The 22,651-nt window shown below is 40.4% G+C and overlaps 2 protein-coding genes across 2 annotated transcripts in view; one reads left to right on the top strand and one right to left on the bottom strand.

Annotated features, from left to right (window-relative positions):
- The window catches only part of ttc38 (tetratricopeptide repeat domain 38), a 13,082-nt gene extending 3,537 nt beyond the window's left edge, over positions 1–9,545 (top strand). Inside the window, exons 5-14 of the mRNA XM_035664749.1 lie at positions 2,721–2,894; positions 4,526–4,601; positions 4,965–5,084; positions 5,220–5,279; positions 5,506–5,544; positions 6,002–6,083; positions 6,589–6,754; positions 7,950–8,109; positions 8,551–8,624; positions 8,998–9,545. Of these exons, the coding sequence (XP_035520642.1) occupies positions 2,721–2,894; positions 4,526–4,601; positions 4,965–5,084; positions 5,220–5,279; positions 5,506–5,544; positions 6,002–6,083; positions 6,589–6,754; positions 7,950–8,109; positions 8,551–8,624; positions 8,998–9,085 (1,039 nt within the window). The 3' untranslated portion in view covers positions 9,086–9,545. The remainder of the gene's footprint in view (positions 1–2,720; positions 2,895–4,525; positions 4,602–4,964; positions 5,085–5,219; positions 5,280–5,505; positions 5,545–6,001; positions 6,084–6,588; positions 6,755–7,949; positions 8,110–8,550; positions 8,625–8,997) is intronic.
- Positions 9,426–22,561, bottom strand: tspan33b (tetraspanin 33b). Its single transcript, XM_035664750.1, has 8 exons — positions 22,351–22,561; positions 18,346–18,403; positions 17,615–17,742; positions 17,359–17,433; positions 13,956–14,051; positions 13,454–13,582; positions 11,154–11,315; positions 9,426–9,814 (listed from the first exon to the last, which is right to left on the bottom strand). The coding sequence occupies exons 1-8, from the start codon at positions 22,444–22,446 to the stop codon at positions 9,746–9,748; spliced, it is 813 nt and encodes a 270-aa protein (XP_035520643.1). The 5' UTR covers positions 22,447–22,561; the 3' UTR covers positions 9,426–9,745.
- Between the last annotated feature and the right edge of the window lie 90 nt (positions 22,562–22,651).

Below are 22,651 nucleotides of genomic sequence, written 5' to 3'. Positions count from 1 at the left end.
AGGGACTTCCTGGTTAAATAAAGGCTGAATAAAGAAATCTTACTGCATCCTGCTGTAAACATATGACACATTTTCTGTAGAACAGAACAGAACTATACACATGGTACCAATGGTATATATACCGGCATGGGTCGACACACAGCTGCTGCACAGACGCTCGGCTCGTTGCTTTTAATAATCTGCTCTGGTGGAGTTTCATGAGGATCTTTTCTGATTATTATTCCTGTTGAGTCTGAGCTGAAGCTGCTGATTTAAACCACATGACTGCTGAACACTTTAACCTGAGAAAACACACGAGACAGAAGAGACACTCTCAGACACGTGTTACTGTCTCTCACACACACACACACTCGTGTCCCGTTACAGTCCAACAGCCTGGATATCCAATCCTGATGTTAAATGTCACTCAGTGTATCAGCTTCAGTCTTTAAATGTACAAATGATTCAATCTGACAGAATCAGAATCACACGTTGGATATTTTCCACTGAAACTCAGTTTCTCTGGATACTTGATATTAATCTGCTCATTAAATGATGTTTTTTGCCAATTCATTAAATCTATTTGTTGTTTCTGTATCTAATGGACTCTTTACGTTGTCCATTACCTCCTATTCTCTCTGGGTTAATCTTTTTTAGCACGTTGCTCTGCATCATTAGCCGTCACACTCTCTGACTGCTTCCTGTGTGTTTGGACTTTAACAGCAGTAACTCAATAACGCGACTCAGATCGCTGATGCACTGATGGTAAACGGTCAGCTGGAACTAACGTAACGCCGGTCTCATGATCCACTACAGTGTTTGATAAGGTAGTCCCAGAGCGATGAGTTCCCCGCAGGGTTTTTATTCTTCACGTCTTCTCTCGCAGAGATTTGGGAAGACGTTGACGATGAGCTTCTGTCTCAAAATGAAGCAGCATGTTAGTTGTCCTTAGATCATTTGTGTAAAACGAGTGGTTTGGATGAATTCTGAGCAGATTATTTTCTGTTTTATGTATTTTATACAGACATACGTTTTTACACGCCTTAAAACAAGAAGGCTTTCGCGACCTCTGTGAAGCTTTGGGGACCACTAGAGGGCTCGTGGTTGGGAACCACTGGTCTAATATATATATATGTCTATTAATAATTAGTTTCTTGATTTCACCGGACTGGGGTCCAACACATTGGAGGAAGCCGTCTCTGTAGTCAGAGTTCGTTAGTAAAGACATCATTAGCAGTAGCAGAGACAGACAATTACATGCTCTTGTTAAAAGACGTTTGTCCACAGTTGCTTTATTCAAACAGTCTCTATTGCAGGAACTGTTCACACTCACACAGTCAAACACATTCACACTGGGAGCTGCCCAGTACAACCAGTCTGACACTGAGCAGCTCCATCCTAAAGAGGGACTTCTGTATTTTAAAACCTGAACCTGATTTTTGCATGTTTTTGTGTTGAAGTGACTAATGGAGACTAGTTTTGAATGTGGTCCAGTATTGAGTGAGCCCACTGCAGCCTGGAGCTGTATGATCCCTGCAGGTTTGTGTTGTCACTTAAAACAATCTGAGCAGTGGCAAAAACAACCACTTTTAATGGACATATTTTGACGATGTGCAGTTGCCTGCCAGGATTACGTTGTAGCCTGTTTCACTGTTTTACGCAATACTGGGCCAAATTTAAAACATGTTGTCCTTTGACACAAAAACATTTAAACAATGAGGCCCAGATTGAAAAATACCAAACTTACTCTTTAAAATGTGATTTTCTTTGGCCCCATTTAGCACCAGCTGAAGGTATGACTGACTGAACCAGGTAAGAATAAATAGAAGCATGGATTAATGTCTCAAAATAATTAAAAGAAGAAATATGCTTCACCTTGCTTAAAACTGGGATGGTAGAAAGATGATTTAACAACAGCATTTACTTATTAATCAAATAGAAATAAGAGAGCTATTTAATAAAGACAAAATGGAGGGACCTCGGTGTCAAATCCCTCTCTTTAGCACCTGGCGAGAGATAGGATCAAGTGGGTAAACTTTGTAAGTGGGAGGTGTGTGCACCTAACAGAAGATGCTATAATGACATACAAATTATACTTAGCGCGGCATTAATATTAGCAGGAAGGTTTATTATAAAACGTATTTTCACCCCTTACATGAAACTGTTAAAAAATGACCAAAGAGAGACATTTGCACTGATTTAATGCAACATGTTTTGAAGTGAGAGCTACAGTGCAATCAGGCAACATTAGGTCCCAGTAGAGATCACTTTTGTTTACCACCACGCCAGAGGAAATGGGTTGCCTGTGAAAGAATGGGTTCTTTTTAGACAACAGAAGACTACAAGAGTGTGTTTTATCTGTGAGGCAATATTGCTTCATCCCTAAGTTTGTCTTCGCCTCTCCCCATGTGGTACAGTCTTGTGCTTCAGAGCCACAGCATTCAACTGTTACTCTGTGTGCCAAAGACTCTTCTGTAAATGTCAGTCACAGACAATCTAGCAAGTAATATCTATATTTTCTCTGTGTTCTTTTCCCCTATGGTATACTTTGATATTGAAAGGACATTTTGTTCCTTAGTATTGTCTTTCAGGATACTTTTAAGGACCTCTATACTTTCTCAAGGACCTCTAATTCCCTCTATTCAGCACAAAGTGTATTGACATCTGTACACTCATTGTGTTATCCTACTCTGCTTCACAGAGCTGTGCCTGTCTGTAACAGTGACTCATGTCTCTTGCAGAAATTTCTCCAAGGCCAGCGATGTATGGGAAGACATTCTGGTTGATCACCCCACTGATATTCTGGCTCTCAAGTTTGCTCATGATGCCTACTTCTACTTGGGAGCCCAAAACCAGATGAGGGACTCTGTGGCCAGGGTGCTGCCCCACTGGAAACCACATATGCCTTTGTCTGGGTAAGGAAAACAGCGCAAATTACAAAATAACCATTTTGGATGTCTTTATAACCTATGAAAACTCATTAACCTATAGTATATTGGCTTAGTTATAGATGTAATGGATGTGAGAGGGGGCTTTAAACACTGGAGTTTGTACTCTATACGGGTGCTGACTTACTGTACCAATATAATGGGACTGAATGGGCCTCCGTTGGCTTAAATACATTATATAATTCATAATAACATAAACTGTACAAGTAATTATAATGAGCTTATGTGCAGCTGGTCAGAGTGTAATACTGAACCTTTTGAAAAAGGTCTATGGGATTGTAAATAAATCTTTATGATTTAAGTAATCATATCAGGAAGCAAAGTCATAGCACCCAGTGACAAAGAATTACACACAGTTTAGCATGTTAATCATGTTACCATAAAATATCAGACGACAACCTGAAAACAATGTGACAGCGTAAAAGGGGTCACCTGTAGTGATGAACCTATAGAGACTTATCACCTGAATCTCCAGCTCTGCTTTATAGAGCTTTATGGCAAGTTGCAGTTCATTGTTTAGCTCTCAGGCCCTCAACTACTATTTTGGTTCACTCTCACTGCTCTCATAACGTCGTTTAGCATCTGTTTTAAGCAAAAAAGCTCTAAAACCTACTGTACACTACCTGCTAGGCACCAAACAACAGAGAGACACAGTTAGCAACTAGATAGTGATCATAATGGAGCATTTAGCAGCTAGGCCTCTAGCTTTAGAGCCAGATATTTGCACCTGGAATTGGTGGAGGCCAAATATGAAGTGAAAAGGTTTGTGGTCCATTCATGCAGGTTTTAAAATCATTCGAAATCATGTTTTTCAGATGGGGTCCCATAAATATGGAAATTTTCAATGGAAACACACAGAACTGCATAAAATGATGCACGTATGGATATATAAACTAATGAACTGTATATATAACATAAAAGTTTGCCATTAAGTAAGGCAAATGCTCCAAAGAAAAATAAACAGATGTATGCAGTTTATATCCTCAAGTCATCAAAGTCATCATCACAAGGACGTGCAAAGGTAACATAGATACTAATGTTCCTGCTTAGTGTAGTGATGAGGCTGATTAATGAATGGTAGTGAGGAAAGTGGTGCTTACTGACAGTGTAGAGAGGGTTTCAAGAAAAGTCCGTTGAGGTGATCGAACCCTATTGCCCTGCAGAGGGTAATTTCTCAGACAGCCTTAGCCTTCACCCCGCAATCATGCATGTCCTTGACGGGTGACAACTTGAAGCGAGAAAATTATTGTTTTCCTCCACATCCTTCCTTCAACAACACAGTGAAAGAAATCAAACAAAATCATATTTTAACATTAATGGTAACATTCATGCCTCACAGCAATATTTACTGCGTGGCAATAATGTGAAGGCAGGTATCAGCATGATCAAAAGTCGGTGATGGCACCCAGAAGTTGACAGAGATTTAATAACTTAGGGTCAAATATGGCTCTTAGCTGTCGCTTTTGTTGCTTTAGGCATGTTATTCACAAAACTAGTGTCTTCTTTTCATCATCTTAGATAAATTGAATAGGTGACTAAAAGTCCTTTACGCCCCGTGTTCTATAATGAGATATTTTTTTGTGTGTTTCTGCCCTCAGCTATCTGAAAGGACTGTATTCCTTCGGCCTCCTGGAGACTCGCTTCTATGACCAGGCTGAGAAAGTAGCCATGGAGGTGAGATTTTCTTCTCCATTATAGTCTGTTGTACACGCTTTTGTCATTATTGTAGCTGGGTGGTCCAGCCTGTCTGTGTGATTGTGTCTGTTCAATTCGGCAAGTAATTTGGTGTCGAACTCCAATAATAAGCTACTCTCAGCCCTAAGCAGCCAGACTCTTCTGTGCAGAATGCATAATGCATACAAATTAGTTGTGACACAACGGTCACTTGAAAAAAGATTGAGGAACATCACAGACGAAATGGCAGCTGAGAGTTGAGCATGCCATTATTTTTGAGTTGTCATTTTGCTCTGGTGTAACAAATACAGCATTTTTTGTATTGCTTCTCCTTACTCCAAATGATGAGACTCTCTTGTGCAGGGCCTCGCTCTGACTCCAGATGATGCTTGGTCTGTCCACGCTGTAGCCCATGTTTATGAGATGAAAGCGGAGGTGGACAAAGGCTTGAAGTTCATGGAGGGTAGAGAGAAAGACTGGCAGGTACAACCTTTGGCTGTGTTTTTCTGATAAATCACATCTCAGCAACCTTGAACAGTTATGTACAGTCTACTGAATTAAATTACAAATTAAAATTGCCCTAGGAAAAATATTTCCAATATGTATCTGTAATTCCAGGTGTCTGACGTACTGGCCAGTCATAACTATTGGCATTGGGCTCTATACTTCATCGAGAAGGTAAAAATGATAATGGGTTTTCTCAGTCAAGCGAATAGTTGGCAATAGGAGTGTTTGTGGAACGTATTTATGATATCCTTTCCCGTGGGTAATTTGAAGTTTGGAGTTGATTATATTGCAAGATTAATTTGTGTTTGCATCTGCGCAACACAATCTATCAACCTCACTTATCGCTCAAGTCTGAAGTTATTCAAATTCGTCTCTCTCCCCTCTTCCTCCTCCACAGGGGCAATACGAATCCGCTCTGCAAATATACGATTGTCAGGTGGGTCTGTGCCGAGAGTTTGCATCCAATATTTAGCGGTATATCTGTCTGAGTACATACACGTCGAGTCCTTTCAAGAGCCATGCATGTACAAATACACAAGGGACACAGAATAAAAGCAATATGTTTTGCTTGTTGAGTGTCAGAAAGGCAAGTGTGTGCAAATGGAAGTCAAATCCATGTGAACACATTTCACTGTCAGCTGCCAAAGCTGATTATTTTTTTATTCATTCTAAAAATAGGTGAGGCAAGTAAAGCCCTTTCAAGTCCTGTACCTTTTCAAGAACATTGCATAGTGTTACTTTCCTCTGCCATAAGTTCGAACACAACAGAAATTCTTACATCAAGTCAGCTGAATTTCATGTAACTGCTCATTTCAGGAAGACACGTTGTGGAGGCTGTTACATCCTTCAGTGGTCAAGCTGAATAGTATGAGTTTGTCTTTGTTTTTTCTAAGGTATTCAGACGTTGTAAAGACACAGGATCCATGTTGGACACTGTAGATGCTTGTTCAATGCTCTGCAGACTGGAAATGGAGGGTAAGATACGGGCTAATATGGCAATTCACAAGGTATCGTTGGTAGTGGAACCACTGTCTCAAAACTGGGAAGAGATTTTGATCTTCGGGTCCCATACTGTACGATGCTTGGCCACTAATCAGAGTTTAAAAGTTCCTGAAATAGTGCATGTCATTGGACTGTTGGAAATTTTGAAAATTACACTGATTAGCCCTTTGAAGGTGCTGTAACATTTGTTCATGTGTTGCTAATGGGCTGAAGGGTGCAACATCTTATTTGTAAGTTAAGACAGTATGGTCTTAAGTGAAACTGCTAATGAGGTGAGATAATCTCAGTTATCATACCTCATTAATCTGAAAGTCAAGATGTTGTGTTGGATGTAATTAGCAGAACCTCTGCCTACATTTGTTTTACTCGGTTCAGACTAAAACAGAGACTATATTACCTTAACTTAAAACAACAAAATATGTTTTTCTAATCTTTTTGCAGCTTAATATTTGTGTGTTTGTGTTGGTGGATGTGTCAGGGGTGTGCGTGAAGGACCGCTGGCGAGAACTCCTCCAGATAACACAGCCTCACACCGACGACCATGTGACGTTGTTTAACGACCTCCACTTCCTCATGGTGTCGCTGGGAGCTAAGGAGAGCGGTACCTCGCGGCGTCTGCTGGAGGGCCTCCAGGAATTGGCTAAGTAAGTTCTGCACCATTTCTTCCCCTCACTGCACACCTCGACACTCAGTCGGTGTTACATAAGAGCCACACAGGCCTTATGTAAAACTGAGACACAAACAAGGCTGAGCGTAGGATGGCGAGATATAGAGAGAATACAGTCAGAAAGACAATTCAGAGCTGCAGTCCGTCTCAGAGACCCGGGTCTTCCCTCTGTAGCAGATGCACCAGCAGCTGCTGCCTCTCTGGAGTTTTGTAATGAATGACCGCAGACAGCCTGTGCTCTCCATTTTGTCCGCCACACAGCCCACAGACAAGCTGCCATTTAAAACCACTCCTTTAAATTGTTATGTGTTACATTATATAATGCAAGTCTTAGGGAGAGTTAGGGAAGAGTAAGAGACAGAAATGTTCTCCCCAGTACAGCTCTGCTTTAAAATATCAGGCAAGCCATGAGGATGTGTTTGAGCTTTGCATTTATTTAATTCCATCACTCACATACAGTATCGTGTCGCTTTAACTTCGGTTTGGAAGGATTGCACAGTTTTACATAATCCATATTTTGCCATAATGTCATTTTACATACTTCCTCTTACAGTCAGAGGCAGTGACTCTAAGCATTAGCTAATCCAAGAAAGCCTCACACCAGTATGGAATCATAGTGAAGTGAATCCTACTAACCATAGCTGGAGGTTTTTCTGTAGGTTTTGTTGATGTTAGTGGGGTTTTTTTATGAAGAGATTACATGTTGGTGTCATTCGCAGCTTTCATTTTATTGAACTTTAGAGTTTAATCTATTAAAATGACAGAAGCCTGGTTTTGTTGTACAGTGAAGTTACCTGTAAATCTTTTTCTTTTAATCTCCAGAGTCCCTTATTGTCCTGTTTATTTAAACAGTTTCCTGCTTGCCCTTTATTTTATTGTGTATTTGTATTTGTGTATGTGTATTTTCCAGAAATAACTACTCAAAACTAATTTAATAATGGCTTCTCATATGATTTAAATTTATGATTTTAATGTTTTGGCTTGTCTCTTTTCCCTGCTGATGAAACGGTGGTGTATAGATGAAAAATAATAAATAGAACAAACATTATATGCTTACCTTTCCTCACAAATGTTCACCCCCCAAAACATTCCTCCCCCTCAATTAGTTTCTAAACCTTCCAGTTGTACAAAGAAATGTCTTTTCTTTTGATATAAACTCCTTTCCTTCACAGAGAGCCAGGGGACAATCAGCAACATCAGTTGGCTGGGACTGTCGGTATACCAATGTGTCAGGCCATGATGGAGTACAACCAGGGCAACTACGATCGAGCTGTGGAGCTACTGCACCCTTTACGCTACCGCATGGTAGATATAGGTGGCAGTGATGCGCAGGTATGCTCCACAGAAATGGGTATATTGGGTAAAATGAAACAAAGTCCAGAACCAAACTGCTGTTCTCTTATGCACAGTTGAAACACGTACAGTTTTGAGGCTTTACTTTCTTTGGATATCTTTGATTATACTTATTGTGTTTTCTTGAGTAAAACAGAAATCCCTGTTGTTGTAAAATAGGCCGGAGGTGAAGAACGCTCTGCGCAAGAGCTGAAGCCTTTCAGTCCATGAACATACAACATAGTTTGAGAATGTGGACCACAGTGCACCAATGTATGAATAATGAATCTCTGTGATGGATGTTGATGGACTTGCATTTTATGTTCTTTGTCTTCAGAAAACTGTTTCCCATGGTACAGCAGTGTACATACAAGGGTAGAAAGACTCAGAGTTGGAGCAGCTTTATTCTTACTAAGGGGTTTGTCCACTGTTTTTTTACAGAGGGATGTCTTCAATCAACTGCTTATTCATGCAGCCATGAAGTCGGAAAATAAACACCACCAGAAACTGGGAAGGTAATGTACAACAGGGATTTCTAGGCAAACAGAAAGCTTCAGTCTTTTCCAATTTAAGTGCAGGACATCATTGCCAGCCATGTTTATATGGGAAAATCTGTTTAGAGATTATAGGAGGAAAAAAAAAGATCTTGCACTATTTGAAGCGCTGGATTTCATCATGATACCATGTAGCTGCTGTTAGGGCTGCTGTCCACTCGAGGTTTCTCTAATCTTTCCATGTACTAATAATGTATATTGCCATTATGTAATTGACATCCTCTGTCTGTTCACCATGTTGTACTTCCATTATTGATCAGTTTAGCCTCTCGGCTTGTTTTTCTGAATCTGTCTCTCTCTTTGTACTGTCTTGTGTTGTGCTGAATTCCTGCAGATGTCTTCTGGTGGAGCGCGATGCCATGAGGCCGGACTCCCCTCTGACTGATCGCCTGATGCAGAGAGCCCTGGCTCTTCACAACTAGACTGACTGCAAGGTGCGCAGAGCAGTTCCTATGCAAAAAACATCAAAGCAACACCATAATCTGATGTGCTGGCGTTTGGCTTTAGGAGACCCCTTTGCCAACTGGCAGGACTTTGGCACTGTTGTCAAAACATCTGAAAAGTTTTATACAGCCCTCTCGCTCATTGCCCTTTTAGATTGCTGACCTGTAAAGCTTTGTAAGTGAACAAATTTGCACATCTCTCTTCTCTTATGAGCTAATATTAATCACAGGTTGCCAATTTTCATTATGTGAGTCGATTCTTTTAGCTAACAAAACTTACACCTTTAATCAACTTACAACAGTGTAACTTTCTTCTTCCTTTGAATTTTATTAGCAAACATCACATTTAAATATAAATACTTTTCAGAAATAAAATCTGCATGTCAAGATCAATACAAAAACCATTTTCAAAACTAATAAATATACACTTTGCCCTTTGCATCTGACTATTTGAGTAACACAATAAAGTGCACCACACTTTTATGCCCGGAGGCAACAGCACGTTAAGAAAAAGAAATGTAGTCAAACGTTGCAGTGATACAGTAGCAGTAAGAAAGATGTCCTTGCACATGTCAGAGGAGCTGAGCACAGTACTGTAAGTTCTTTTCTTCCCTCCTCTTCCCCTGTGTCAGCCCACTCTCACAACACTGAGGTAATCTCATCTTGGATCTGAGAGATCAGCATCTGGGACAGCACGATGCCTGCAATCTAGAGGACAGCAGCAGCCACTTTAGATTACAGAACAGACTCTGTGCAACTGTACAGCCTGTGCAGAGAATCTCAAGGTCCCTCAGAAGGGTGTTGTAATGCTCATTTGGCACAGTGAGGAAACGTTTTAAAATTTGATGAGACTGTTTAGATTGTGTCAGTGGAAATACTTTTATATTTATATCATACTTATGGAATTATAACATTTTTATATGTATCACTTCCTATAGAGATGATAAAATGATTCTCCTGGCGAGAATGCACACATTCTGCGGCAAACTTAAACAGTTTAACAGTTAAATGCGTCTTGCAGACTAATCTAGTGATAGTGTTAAGTTAGGATGGGGAAAAAGGAGAACTCGATCATTAGATTTACTGCACATCAAAGCAACTAGAACACTTATGCAATTGTTTTGACAGAACTCTGGGGTAATTCATATGCTTCCCTCTTAGCATAATCTTTGGGGAACCAATCAGCCAAATATGAGAGCGAGAGAGATCAGGCGAAAGATCCAGTGACAAAGTGGCATGCTGTTTGAGAATGCAATGTGACAGCACCTGAATTATTTTTTACAAGTAAGCGGCAGACTAATTATTTAGAGTCAGATTTTGTTAACTTGATTTCATGGCCAATCTAACATAGTGACTTGAGTTATTAACAGTACTTAATGCTGTTGGAGTTGAGCTTGTGTTGCGCCGTGGTTTTCAGTGACTAGGAGGGAATCATCAGTATCTTCTTTTCTTAAGCACATAATCTTACATTATCACACGCAGACTTCTACCTTGGTTGAACATTAACCTGTACTCTCGGTCTAGAACAAGGTAATAAATGAATAATATGCAGTTAAAATTTCATTGTCCCATTGGGCCCAGTTATTGCTGTCTAGATAACCCTCCATTTTAAATCAGTTCTATCCCACTGGACTCTCATTAACCTTACACTCTGTTGGTTTGTTTTAGAATAAGATTTTAAATTAAAATAAAAAAATAAGACACGAGACAATCTGAACTTGTCCAGGGAAGCGCTCTGATTTGTATGTGATTTAGTTAAGGAAAGGTGTAAAGTCTTGATTGATGAAGTGTTGCGTAGTATTCCGCTGCTCCTTCCCAATGCACCATGCGAGTCTACCTTTTGAGGGAGAGCCTGTCAGTATGTTGATTGCTTACACGCTCAGTCTGGTGAGCCTCCAGTTGATGCGTATATTGACTTTTGTTTGTGAGCTTATTTAAGAGAATACAAGAGTAATTTTAGCCCAGAGTTGTCTGAGGTAACCAGTGGTAAAGAACTGCTGCCAATTGGTACACAGCCTGCATTAAGTGAGGGCACGTGTGGGATTACCTGAGGCAAGGCCAGACCCAGGGCGAGAGCCCCCACCAGCAACAGATGAGACTCGATCCACATCACTGCTCTGTCCGCACAGCCTACCGGGTAGATTGATTTGTTGGCCTCCAGGTATTTCTGGGTTTGAACTCCAAAACCGCACATAGTGTTGATCACTGCCTGTACGCCAGATGGCCAACGGAAAAGACCGAGAGAGAAAACATTAGAGTTGGAAAGATTACCTTTGATCTTTCTTTGAAATAGTATTCAGAAGACGCCTTCCCACGCTGCTGTTTCACATCCTTTACGTTATTTTGCACTGACAAAGACATTTCCCTTTACTGCCACTATTCTGTGTAGTTTTGCAGAGGCCTGCTGATTGTAGAGACTTGGAAGAAAAAAAACAACAAAGAAAACTGCAAGAAAGCAATACAACCACATCCATTTGATGTGACAAGGAAGGCTACTCAGTCCCTAAAGTAATCATGCAGTTACGGGCTCTGAACAGCAGGTTGCAGCACTGCATCAGCTCTTCTAGTATTTAATTAATTGATTTTCTACCCATGTAGAGAAAGGTTGCTGTGATCTGTTTTCCGTGTAGCATGATGTATAATCCATATAAGTCTGATGGATCTACATGCAGTCACTTAGTTTTCTGTCTTCAAACCAACTAGAAGGAATTGGCATTGGTGGCGTGTAAGCTATGCTGCTGTGTGTCTGCACAGAGGTTAGACAAGCATTTTGTATGTATCTGTACGTGAGTGCAAATGGGTGTATTCATGCATGTATTAATACAGTATTTACATATATACTATTTGCGTGCCAGAATGCATGCTTATCTGCACATATATAATTTGTTCTGCATGTGCAGGCAGCTGTGTGTGTTGATTCTGTGCAAATAATTTATGATAAAACCTTCATGAAAAAGGGCTTAAATGTTGATACAGGTAAATCACCACTGCCAACAATGCTTCAAAAATTGTTTATAGGCTGCAGCAAATCAACGCTATATGTTGGATACGACCACTAACTCTTTGTGTCTGCAGTTTGTCTGCCTTGATTTTAGAGAATTTTCTCTTGATTGTTGTATCATTCTGTACTTTTTTTTTGATGAAAGTCACCTCATGGAGCTCGTCATTCACTAATCATTCATGCAGGTGGCAGATTCTTCACAACAAACTGGTTGGTCGTTTTCAGACCAGTTCTTCACACAACAACCTACTTTGCCCAAAGGAAAGGAAAGTGCAGTTTATACCTGCTGATGCAGACGTGTTGATGTCGCCTCCAGGCAAAGAAAGGCACAGCTTCGGCAGTTTTTACACACTTGTGTACTTCTCCAGTGCCAAAATAATACTGCCATTGTCAAGAAACTAGCTACATTTTAGCATGCACAGGCCACCAACAGTCTGGTATGTTGAATATATTATTTGCATTGCATGCTTTTATATTTGTTTTATTGTATCTCTTCTAATAAGCCAGTCAGAAATTTCTGATTTTATTTCACATTATTCATACAGCCTGACAGGCCCTGCTTGGGGAGGTTATTTTGTTTTGCCTAACCAATTGATAGTTAGGCAAAACATTTAAAACATTCACTTTAATTTATGTGTGTTTTTCACATAAATTAAAGAAATATGTTGATTTTTAAAGTCGACTTTCAATAACTTGTACAGCTGCGTTGATCTCATCGACATTTTTCTGTCACTATTTTTTATGCTAGGTAGCTAGCTATGTGTAAAGTTGATGTCCTCATTCTTAATCCTGTTTAATGAGCTGTTATCATTAAATTGTCTCTCTTACTGAGGGAAACAGCTGCACAACACCAGACCTAATTATATTGCTGAACAAATCTGAGATGTGGATAGCCCATGTGTGATGCTTGTAGCCTGTTAAAATTGCAGGTAGTATATCTGTTGAGAAGCTTTTACTTTACTTAACTGTAGATGGTGCACATCAACATATCTATATTTGCCGTTTTGTTTCGCTAATGTTGCTGAGAGAACTGAGCAACTAAGCAAATAACCTAGTTTTAAATTGTTGCTGTTATTTTTATTGACTGTGGCGAAGGTTGTACTCTTTAAATGCAGTTCCAGAACATACGTTTGAAACACTGTGTGGCCATGCTGACTGATACATCTATAGGTTTTTGGGAAGAGCACCTTGGAACTCAATTAGTTGCTTCCCATTACCCTGAAACCAAGTATGAGTCTTTGAGGCTGTTCCTAAGTTGAAGTTAAAGTCAACAGTTTATCTTTGAAGCTTTTTTACCAGTTTGTCCACACAGTGTATGTTATGAGGTTAAATAGAAAAGCACGCACCTCTCCAGGCACAGGAGTACAGCAGGAGTAAGGCACAGCGCAGCGCTCGGAGCTGGGGTTCTCATGTGTACAATTAAAGTACAGGTTCCAGGACCAGTCTGTGTAGTTGTTCCACCCACAACACTTGAACTGAGTGAAAGAGAGAGAGAGGAGTGCAAAATGCAGGTATATATTAAGAAACATGCTCTGTAATGTACATCCTGCATGTCTGGGCTTCTCCCACGGGAAAACCCGGCCAGTGAGTGCACACCAGTGAATATCACATGAGGAGGGCCACAGGGGACAGGAACTGTATGCAACATGTAGCCTTTCATGTGGAAAAACCCTCACCAAGGCCAAAATAACATAATACATACAGCTCTGTGGTTTCAGGTTGTGGTTTCCTGGTTTAGTGCTCAGACATATTCAATAAACCACTAGCTGTGATAAATATGAAGACTTCTGTGATGTGGATAACTACAGACACATACGCAGCCACTCTAAGTGGAATTGGCCAGAGCACCTCTTTCTGGATGTAATCCATCAGGTTTTGCAGATCCAGGTCATCCCTGTAGTGCACAATGGCTTTCTTCACAAACTTTCCAAAAGCATCCCGAGTCTAAAAGAGAGGGCATGAGAGAGAAGCTTTAATATCAGAATTGCCATGTTTAAATGATAACGTTAAATATCGTGTGTTAAAAAAAGAAATTGCCAGAGGTGAACTTATCCAGAAATGTCTCTATAACCAGGCTCCTCAGGTGCGCAGTGACCTGGTAAAACCTCTCAGGTTTTGTGGCTTAGTATTACTTGGGGTGCATCTTTTGCAGAGAATTACTAAAAGCTTTCCTGTGAAACGTTTGGACAGACGCTGTGGAAATCTCACAACTCAAAATGGATCATATCTGGGATCATTTCAAATCCAAGTTAAAACCATTTCTCAAGAGTGATCAGGCATATATTCACGGTTCATCAGGTGGCTTTCTTTGGATTTCAGCGACTTATTCACAGTGCCTTTGTTGTAATTTCACATATAATAATTTACATATGCAATCCATTTATGTGAATGTTGCATTGCACTGCAGATGTTTTTTTTTTATAAGACCGCCTGGAGACACATTACACATTTGCTTTTAGGCTATAAATGCTATGATGTGTGGCATTAGTTTCCTCTTTGAATATTGTATGCTAAAGTATGTAAAAATAAACATAAATAACAACAGATGTCTGAGGGGGACACAGCATTGTCTTGTTAGCATTGCATGAGCACCTTGTGGGATGTATCTCGACAAGACAGTAGTGGAGCAGCAACTCCTGCTGCAGCATAATGCTTGCAGTAGCACAGCATAACGATAATAAAACCCCTCATGCCTCTGAGATCAATACACACGATGCATGCAAATGCAGAGCACACAGGCAGGTTTTCCACTATTTCAGCTCTGGTAGATAATTACTTGAACTTAGCCATTTGTTATTATAATGTGGTAATTTTCATCAGCTCCACTTGAGCTGAATAAACAATACTCAGATGAAATATAAATGAAATACATTGATTTGTTTGAATAATCAGTAATGAGGATTTTCAAACAAAATGAGGTTGATTCAGACATTAAAATTGTGAGCTACTTTATTTTGTTAGCTTTCATGGTCTATTACATTATATTCCTTTTCAGAGTATTAATGAGGCCATGCATTGTTAATATTTAGGTTTTCTATTCTCACATATAAAAAGAGTGTTTGAAAAGGTATTTAATGCAAATCTCTATCCTTTAAAAAATTCTGATAACAAGGATGGCCATGGTTGTACAGACTGAGTTTAGATGTAATATATGCTAATAGGAGCAGTGTATGCTAATAAGCCGCTGAACTTTAAAATTTCATTAAGCTTTAAAATGAACTTCTGTGAGCGGTTTGCTAAAGGCTCTCTGAATTGTTCGCATTGCAACCCGTGTTAGAACAGGTTATGTTGATAAATGAATTGTGTGTGTGAATCTTTATCCTCAAGTAGTTTTACTAAATTATGTTAGGATTTTTACAGCCACACCCCCCCCCCCCCCCCCTTTGCATTTCCACGCGGTACAGTATGCTCGTGGCCCACTGTCACACCTCCCCATGTCATTAGCGGCAAAGTCTCCTTCAAGGGATCTGTTGAAATGGAACATTTGGTTCCACTTTGAAGTGCCGAAGCATTTGAATCATTTAGCGAGGAAGGATGCTGCGAGGGTTGTTAAACTGCTCTGTTTAGCAGCAGGCAGTCCAAGCACTGACAGAGAACACAAGGGATGAGAGAGGTATCATCAGGCACCAGGCACGTCGCCACCAGAAACTGATGTCGTTGACTGTTGCCACAGTTGGCTGTTGTGTTTTTATTCTCAGTGGAGCCCTAATGGGATGTTACTGTAGGAGGTAAGTGGATGCTGGAGGGGGAATTCTTCCCTTCACCATAGCCTCCAAATCAGTTACTGGGGTCATAAAACGGACAGATACAGACAGATACTTAGGAATGCACATACATTTACATTTGTGTAGTCGCTGGGTGGCTAACCTGTTCTTACAGATACAGGCACTTTTGTTGAGTGATACCCTAACCCGGTGATCGGAACCCACCCCAAAGGAGTTACAAAATTCCTGTTATTTTCTATATGGATAGAAAAAAAGAAATCCTTTACACAAAATTATGTTTATTTTTCAGTCTTCAGGCTTCTAAAATCCATTCAGATGAAACTGATCTTTGAATGGAATTTGTGTCCCAATTCCACACTACATACTAACTCTAACAGTATGTACTATACAAATCTTCCAAGATCCAAGACTGGTGTTCATACAGTTGGTATATAAGACAACAACACATTTTATACTGACAGGAAGTGATACAGTACAGTTCCAGCGGGAGGACAATCAGTACATTGTGTACATCAATCTTTGTCATATTGCTGCAAATTAAACTTCACAAAAGTGTCTCTAAGTGTCTTACTCAATTTTCTTTGTGCATTGCCAGATTGTATGCATACTTACATATTTAAGCAACTTGATTATGCCACTTTCCCATTGTGAACACATTACATACTGCAGTCTGGATTAGGGACACAGCTTCAGTCTTGTTTGCACTGGTGAATAGCTCCTCCATTTACTTCAGCATTGCATTGTGGGAAAATGGTGTACATCAACAGTACACTTAAAATCTCATTTGGAAGACTTGCCAGAGTTATTCACAAAAATCTTCATATAAACTATTCTCTTTGGAGGTAAAATTGAAAGTGAAACTTTTTAAAAATCCCTGATATCAGAGTTAAAAATGTGCATACACAGCTACGGCAAGTACAGTAGGTCAAGGTTAAGCCACAAGGCGGCTGTGTAAACTGTGATGGGTGTTTTCTCTACCAAACTAGTCTGGCTGACCTTGGTTGACGTTTTGTCTAAAAACTGTCTTGTCCGTTTGGGATGATGGACAGAACTATGAAAAAAAGAGTTGTAATAAACTGGAATTATCCTTTAAGTATTTTCCAGTCAAGTCAGTTTAAGCCCGTACACCCTAGAGAGAGAATTAGGATGGCTTCCTCTCTTCTCTGGCAGTCTGAACAAACACATTTTCAGGGCTTATAAACAGCGACACAAACACTGATTTCCACTGTAGCACTGGTGTATATGAGTTCTTTTTGTTTTTTTTATGTGTATGCTGTGCGGCTTAGACATTGACAAGACATTCCCCCAGTGGGCTCAGCGGGCCCATCTGTGGGTTCAGATGTCACGCCTTATTAAGTTTTATACATTGTAGTTTACAAATGCACAGAATGTCCAAAAGCAGGGAAATAACACTAAATCAATGGAGCTCAGGGGCATTCATGTCGACCAAATGCGACCTTATAGTGACTTATTATAAAATAGAATAACTAAGCCTGTGCACAAAATGATCAGTATGTGACAAGTACCTGATCTGAGTAGAAGAAGCCCAGAATTGCTATGGCCAGCTGGGTGAGGAAGACCAATGTCAGGCTGAAGGAGAACTAGAGTGAGAAAAGACATGAATATTAAAACACTGACTAAGACAGAACCATCACTGACTGTCAGATTGGTTGTTACACAGCAGCTGTAAAACTTGGTTTTATATTAAATGTAACTTGAGCTACCGTAACGGAAGCAACAACGCATCGCCAGTATTAGTAATGTGTCTGTTATGTCTATTACTGTCTTGAGGAGGCGAATGTTCTCTCGGAGGGCTCCGATGCAACCACAGAAAGTGATGAAGAACATGACCACCCCCACCACAATTAGGATGACAGCCGGGTCGATCAGGAACGTGTCCCGCACTGTGTCTGGCAGAAAGACAGGAACAGCCCCTGTTTAGATATCTGTTCTCTTTTTATTCCTACCTTTACCTCTTCCCTTCATTCTTTCTATGAATCTACCTTTACTCAAATTCTTTTACTCTCTCATTCCTTTTTTGTTTACCCATGCTCCCTCCTACCTAGCTGCCTTCATTGCCTTAAAATATCAGTGATCTGTTGTGGATTATGCAGGATACAGAGACGTAATCAGTGGAATGAGCTCAGGTTAATCCTTTTTGTTGTCCATTTACTATAGATTACATGAAAATAATGGCACAAGGTAAAATCAGGGTAAAGCTAAAGCTCGGCGACCCACTAAACGTGACTAGCTCTGTGTTCAGGGAAGTTCAACAGGTGTGCAGCTAAAAGAGGCCACCATGTTACACTAGCAGAGCTTGGGAGACTGCAGTGTATGAAGGAACCGTTTATCACAGTTCTTTCATTCACTGCGAACACAAGGCAGGTACTGCATGGACAATATATATAAAAAAAAGTCCCTTTCTATAGTAACACAGGATAAAAGACGGTTTCTCTTGTGTTCGAGGCGTGGAAAAGTGTTTTTGTAAGTGCGGTAAGTGTAAATGTATGTACCTGTAGCTTTCTGGACTTTAGCATACACCCCAATTGCAACAATCAGCAAGGAGAACACCTGAAAAAGAGGGAAATTGTAAAAAATTTCAATCACAGAAACACTTCACCATCAAATCGCACATAGAGCAGATCACTTATGTTCTCTTTTCACTTATGGTTGCTCAGATCTGATTGTGCTTCACATTTTGCTTTTAAAAGATGTTGCCAAATGGTTTTGCTATCACTCGAGCATGGGCATGAGTGAGGGCTTGGCATGCTGAAATAGGGTTTATTATTATTATAGCCTAGATATGAGAATGGTATCAATATTCTCAGCTAACTCTTGACAAGGAAAGGAATGAAGCGGATTCCCAAAATGAACTATTCCTTCAGTTTCAGTAAGAATGTGGGATCCATTAGAACACATCCTCATCTATCTTTTGCAACACCTAGAAAATGCACCTGTTATTTATGTGTAATTTAATTGAATATATAGACATGTAGAAATATCTTTATATATGTTGATGGTAAAAACTCATGAGGAAAATATGTGGCTTCCAGTGTGCTGGCTCTGTTTTGAACAGACTTCGCACTGTTAACCAGGACAGGTGCAATGAGATTAGCGATGATGAGCCTTTCCTCAGGTGCTGAGTATACACGACGATAGACAGACAGATGGATGTAAGCGGGAATGAAATAACGAAACATATGGATCTTGGCTTTAATTATCTGAATTTGGAGGCCATTAATGTGGAACATTGAAGTGGAAAATTCCTTTTTCTGACAAACTCAGTCCACCAAGACAATCCTTCAGAATTCAACACTACGTGAGAGTATTTCTCTACGGATCTCTCTGAGGAGTCAAACTTGACCTTGGTTAGAAAGTCACGGCTATTATCCACCCATGCTTTACTGAGCTATGTTTCGTATTTTCACCATTGTACTATAGAATAGTCCACCTACAATAGAGAAGGTGAAAGAGTGAGAGAAAGCAAAGAGGTGCGCAAGGAGTTCACAGTGTTGATATATCTGTTCTGTAGTTTTCTGTAAAAAAACCAACAAAACAACACACAAAAAACATTACAGCAGCAAGAAGAAGCTCCTACTGTGTAAAGTATTGAACACAAAAGAGACGTCGGCAGCCCACACTGCAGGCACTGGATGAAGCGAAGAATAGCTCATTTAATAAGGTTTCAAAACAGTGACACATTCAGGCACTGCGTGTGTGTGTGTGCTCTATGTAATGCTGCTTTATGAGGACGTGTTGTGAAGATGCTGAGGATGAGAGTTCACCCTGACAAAAACTACACAATAAAATGGCGAAGAGGGTGAGAATTGAAAAATAGGTGGAATTAGAGCTTCCTGTTGATTGCATTGTCAAAACTAATTTTCCTCCAACCCTTGATTATTTTTCTCACCTTGAATAACAATCTGCATGGCTTGGCTTTGATTTCCAGCCTCCGAATTCTCAGACAGTCTCCTGATTGCTAATTGTGTATGTGTCAATTTGTGTGCCCGCTTGTATACAGAATGCCTTTTGTTCAGCCTGTGTAAACATGGATTGGTTTTGTTTCTGTCTGAAAAGCCTGTATTGGGTCTCTGGAGGTCATGAGGATCCATGCTCCATGGCATTATTTGCTTTCAAACAGGTGTAATTTTTATTCTGCAGCCTTCACGTCCAATCCAAATGTTTAGCGTGTTCTGGAGAAGTAAATTGTTACTTTGACATGGTAGGTTTTTATCTCTCTCACATTTTCTGAATCAATAATCTGCCTTGACAAGACAATAGCTGACAAAACACAAGACATCAGTGATGCACGCTTTCTTTGGAACTGCAGTGTTTTAAAGATTTGTGAAAGCACAGTTAGGTTTTTTAAGGATATTCTCTGTTGTGTAGGAGTGTGTGCACCTGCAGATCCATTTGTCAGTTTGCCACTGTGTGTGCTTATGTGAATACGGGTGGCAGTGTGCTTTTGCAACAGGAGACACGCACACAGTGAATGTATTCCAGCTCTGTTTTCAGGCTTTTCAAAGGGATGAATCAGACTTCTCCCGGCGGATTGTGTGTGGAGGTGAAAGCCAGCTGAACTGAGCCGTGGGGACGCGGGGACAAAGGCCTGATGGATTAGGGCTGCAGTTTTCACTTCTGAGCCCGTGTCTGATAAACAAAGTCAACACAGGCCGGGCTGCCTGAGCCGCAGTTATTGCTGATTGGCTCTGAACACAGTAAGAGTGTGCTACAGCGTTTGCCCCCTTGCTGTGTTTTTGTAGGATAGGATGAGCGGGGATATGATGGAGGTGTAGGGACTCCGTAAAGCTCCAGATGTGATCCGTGTGCTCGAAGTAGTAATGCGGTAGGAAAGTGAGGGAGTCAGAGAGAGTCTTAACGGTATGTGCGTGTGTGTGTGTTTGTGTGTTTGTGTGAAAGCAATTGCTGATGAGAGACAAATTGCATGATGGATATTTTAATGGCTGCATCAAAGAGTCTATTCCTTTCACAGTCCCAGTATATCCTGGCCTTTTAGTTCCCCTGACAACCAGCAGTGGAGCTTATATAAACAGAGACTTTGAACTTGGTATAGGCTATACTGTATATCTGTAGTTCCCAGTCTTTTTTGTCTGATGTACCCCTGCAGCTCTGTCAGATGAACCTTTACCACTCGTCTTATTCCAGATGTGTTCCTTGAGTTCCTTAAACTGGGTCAACAGTTTTGACGTTATGTCAAAGACATCTATGCATTGTGTTATCTGCCGAGGTTAGTATGCTAATGAGCTAACTTTGGTAATAATACCTGCATGTTACACTTGCTTAATTTGTCCAAGGCTGAATCTGCTAGACTGGTAGCTCCCAGTGAACTGCATGGAACCAACCAGCATCTAATGTCGACGGAGGGCACTTTGATGACAGGGATAACAGTACTGACATTTTGGCTCCTGGGACCCTGGGGCTGAGTCAGCTAATGTTTGACATGTACAAGCTAACGCCAGCTAACATTACAGTGTACAGCAGTTAGCTACTTTTAGCAATAAGTGCATGAGGAAAATCCTTAAATCACCACAGTACCACTGACATCGAACTGGGTGGGAGGCTGCTGAGCCCGGTTCCGTTGCATTTTCTCCATAAAATAGGATTCAGTTTCACCCAAACCATTGATAAAGTTAGATTTTGTACAATTGATAAAAGTTTTTGTACGGTAATCAGTGAGGCCCAACCCCCAGAAACACTCTGTTACAGCAAAAAGCCATGCTGCTGCTAGCTAGCTTTTTAATGAATCTTAGGATTGTATCGGTAAAAGTTGAAGATTGATTGACAGGTGAATGTCCTGATATTATTGGTAGAAATTGGTTGGTTCATTTGTCGCATTTGTCACTTCACCTTGACTTAATTAAGGCCTAATTAATGAAAACATACCTATAAATATGATATTCTTTTTATCAATCATCAGTAGTTTCCTGCCTTCCTGTGCAAAACACTGAGCCATACGTCACCTGTCTCTTCCTTGTTTGTAGTTGTTAAGATGCAGACCATGCACACATGTGCGATGCAAACGTGTCACATTTACCCTTAGAATCCTGATTTTTATTCTCACTGGGGCAGGTTTCCTTCATTTTTAAATGAATTATATACAGCTGCCAGTTTTATAATTTTTGTCTGTTCTCTACTGTTTTGATAAGAATGCACCACTCAACATTTGCTACAGTGATGTATGAGTAATCTGTGTATATATAGTACAGTATAACTGTAGTAAACTTAAAATAGGCAGCAGCAGGAAGGCTGGGTGCTCCTGCTGTTTGCAGCTCCAAATCTGAATTATATTTCTTCATTAATTATATATACGCTTTTTTCTTTTGCCTTTTTTAGTCAGGCTTCCTTTTCTAGCAGATCTTACTTTTTTGGGAAGCTACAACTCCCTGATAGCTGGTGATTTGTATGCTCAGAAATATTAAGTATATATGGTGTACTGGGACACCGTAACAGCTGTGTTCTGCTGTCTCTACACAAAGAAATTGTATAACTTTACTCACCCAAAATAAGAAGCTGAAGAAGAAGAGAAAATATCTGATCCATGGATTGACGAAGGAGAACGTCTCAGCTCGGTTCAGATTCAGTTTCCTGTCCATTGTTTGTCCGTGTTTTTACACTCACGTAGACCTACAGTGAGTTTAGCTTCAAAACAGTCCCCAGATCCAGCCCCACCCTGCACATACTCACCCGCCATGTGAATCTGAGAGGAGGGGGTCGTTTGCTGGCTGTGGGGGTGTCGAGCTGGCTAAAAAAGGGGGCATGGGGCTGTGACGCTGCTCCGCCATGCTGGTAGGGCCCAGA

Source organism: Morone saxatilis, unplaced genomic scaffold, assembly GCF_004916995.1.
Source record: "Morone saxatilis isolate NCDOM2014 unplaced genomic scaffold, NCSU_SB_2.0 Contig2, whole genome shotgun sequence".
Classification (NCBI taxonomy): domain Eukaryota; kingdom Metazoa; phylum Chordata; class Actinopteri; family Moronidae; genus Morone; species Morone saxatilis.
The sequence above is the reverse complement of the archived record's forward strand: the minus strand, read 5'-3'. Positions and strand labels throughout refer to the sequence as shown.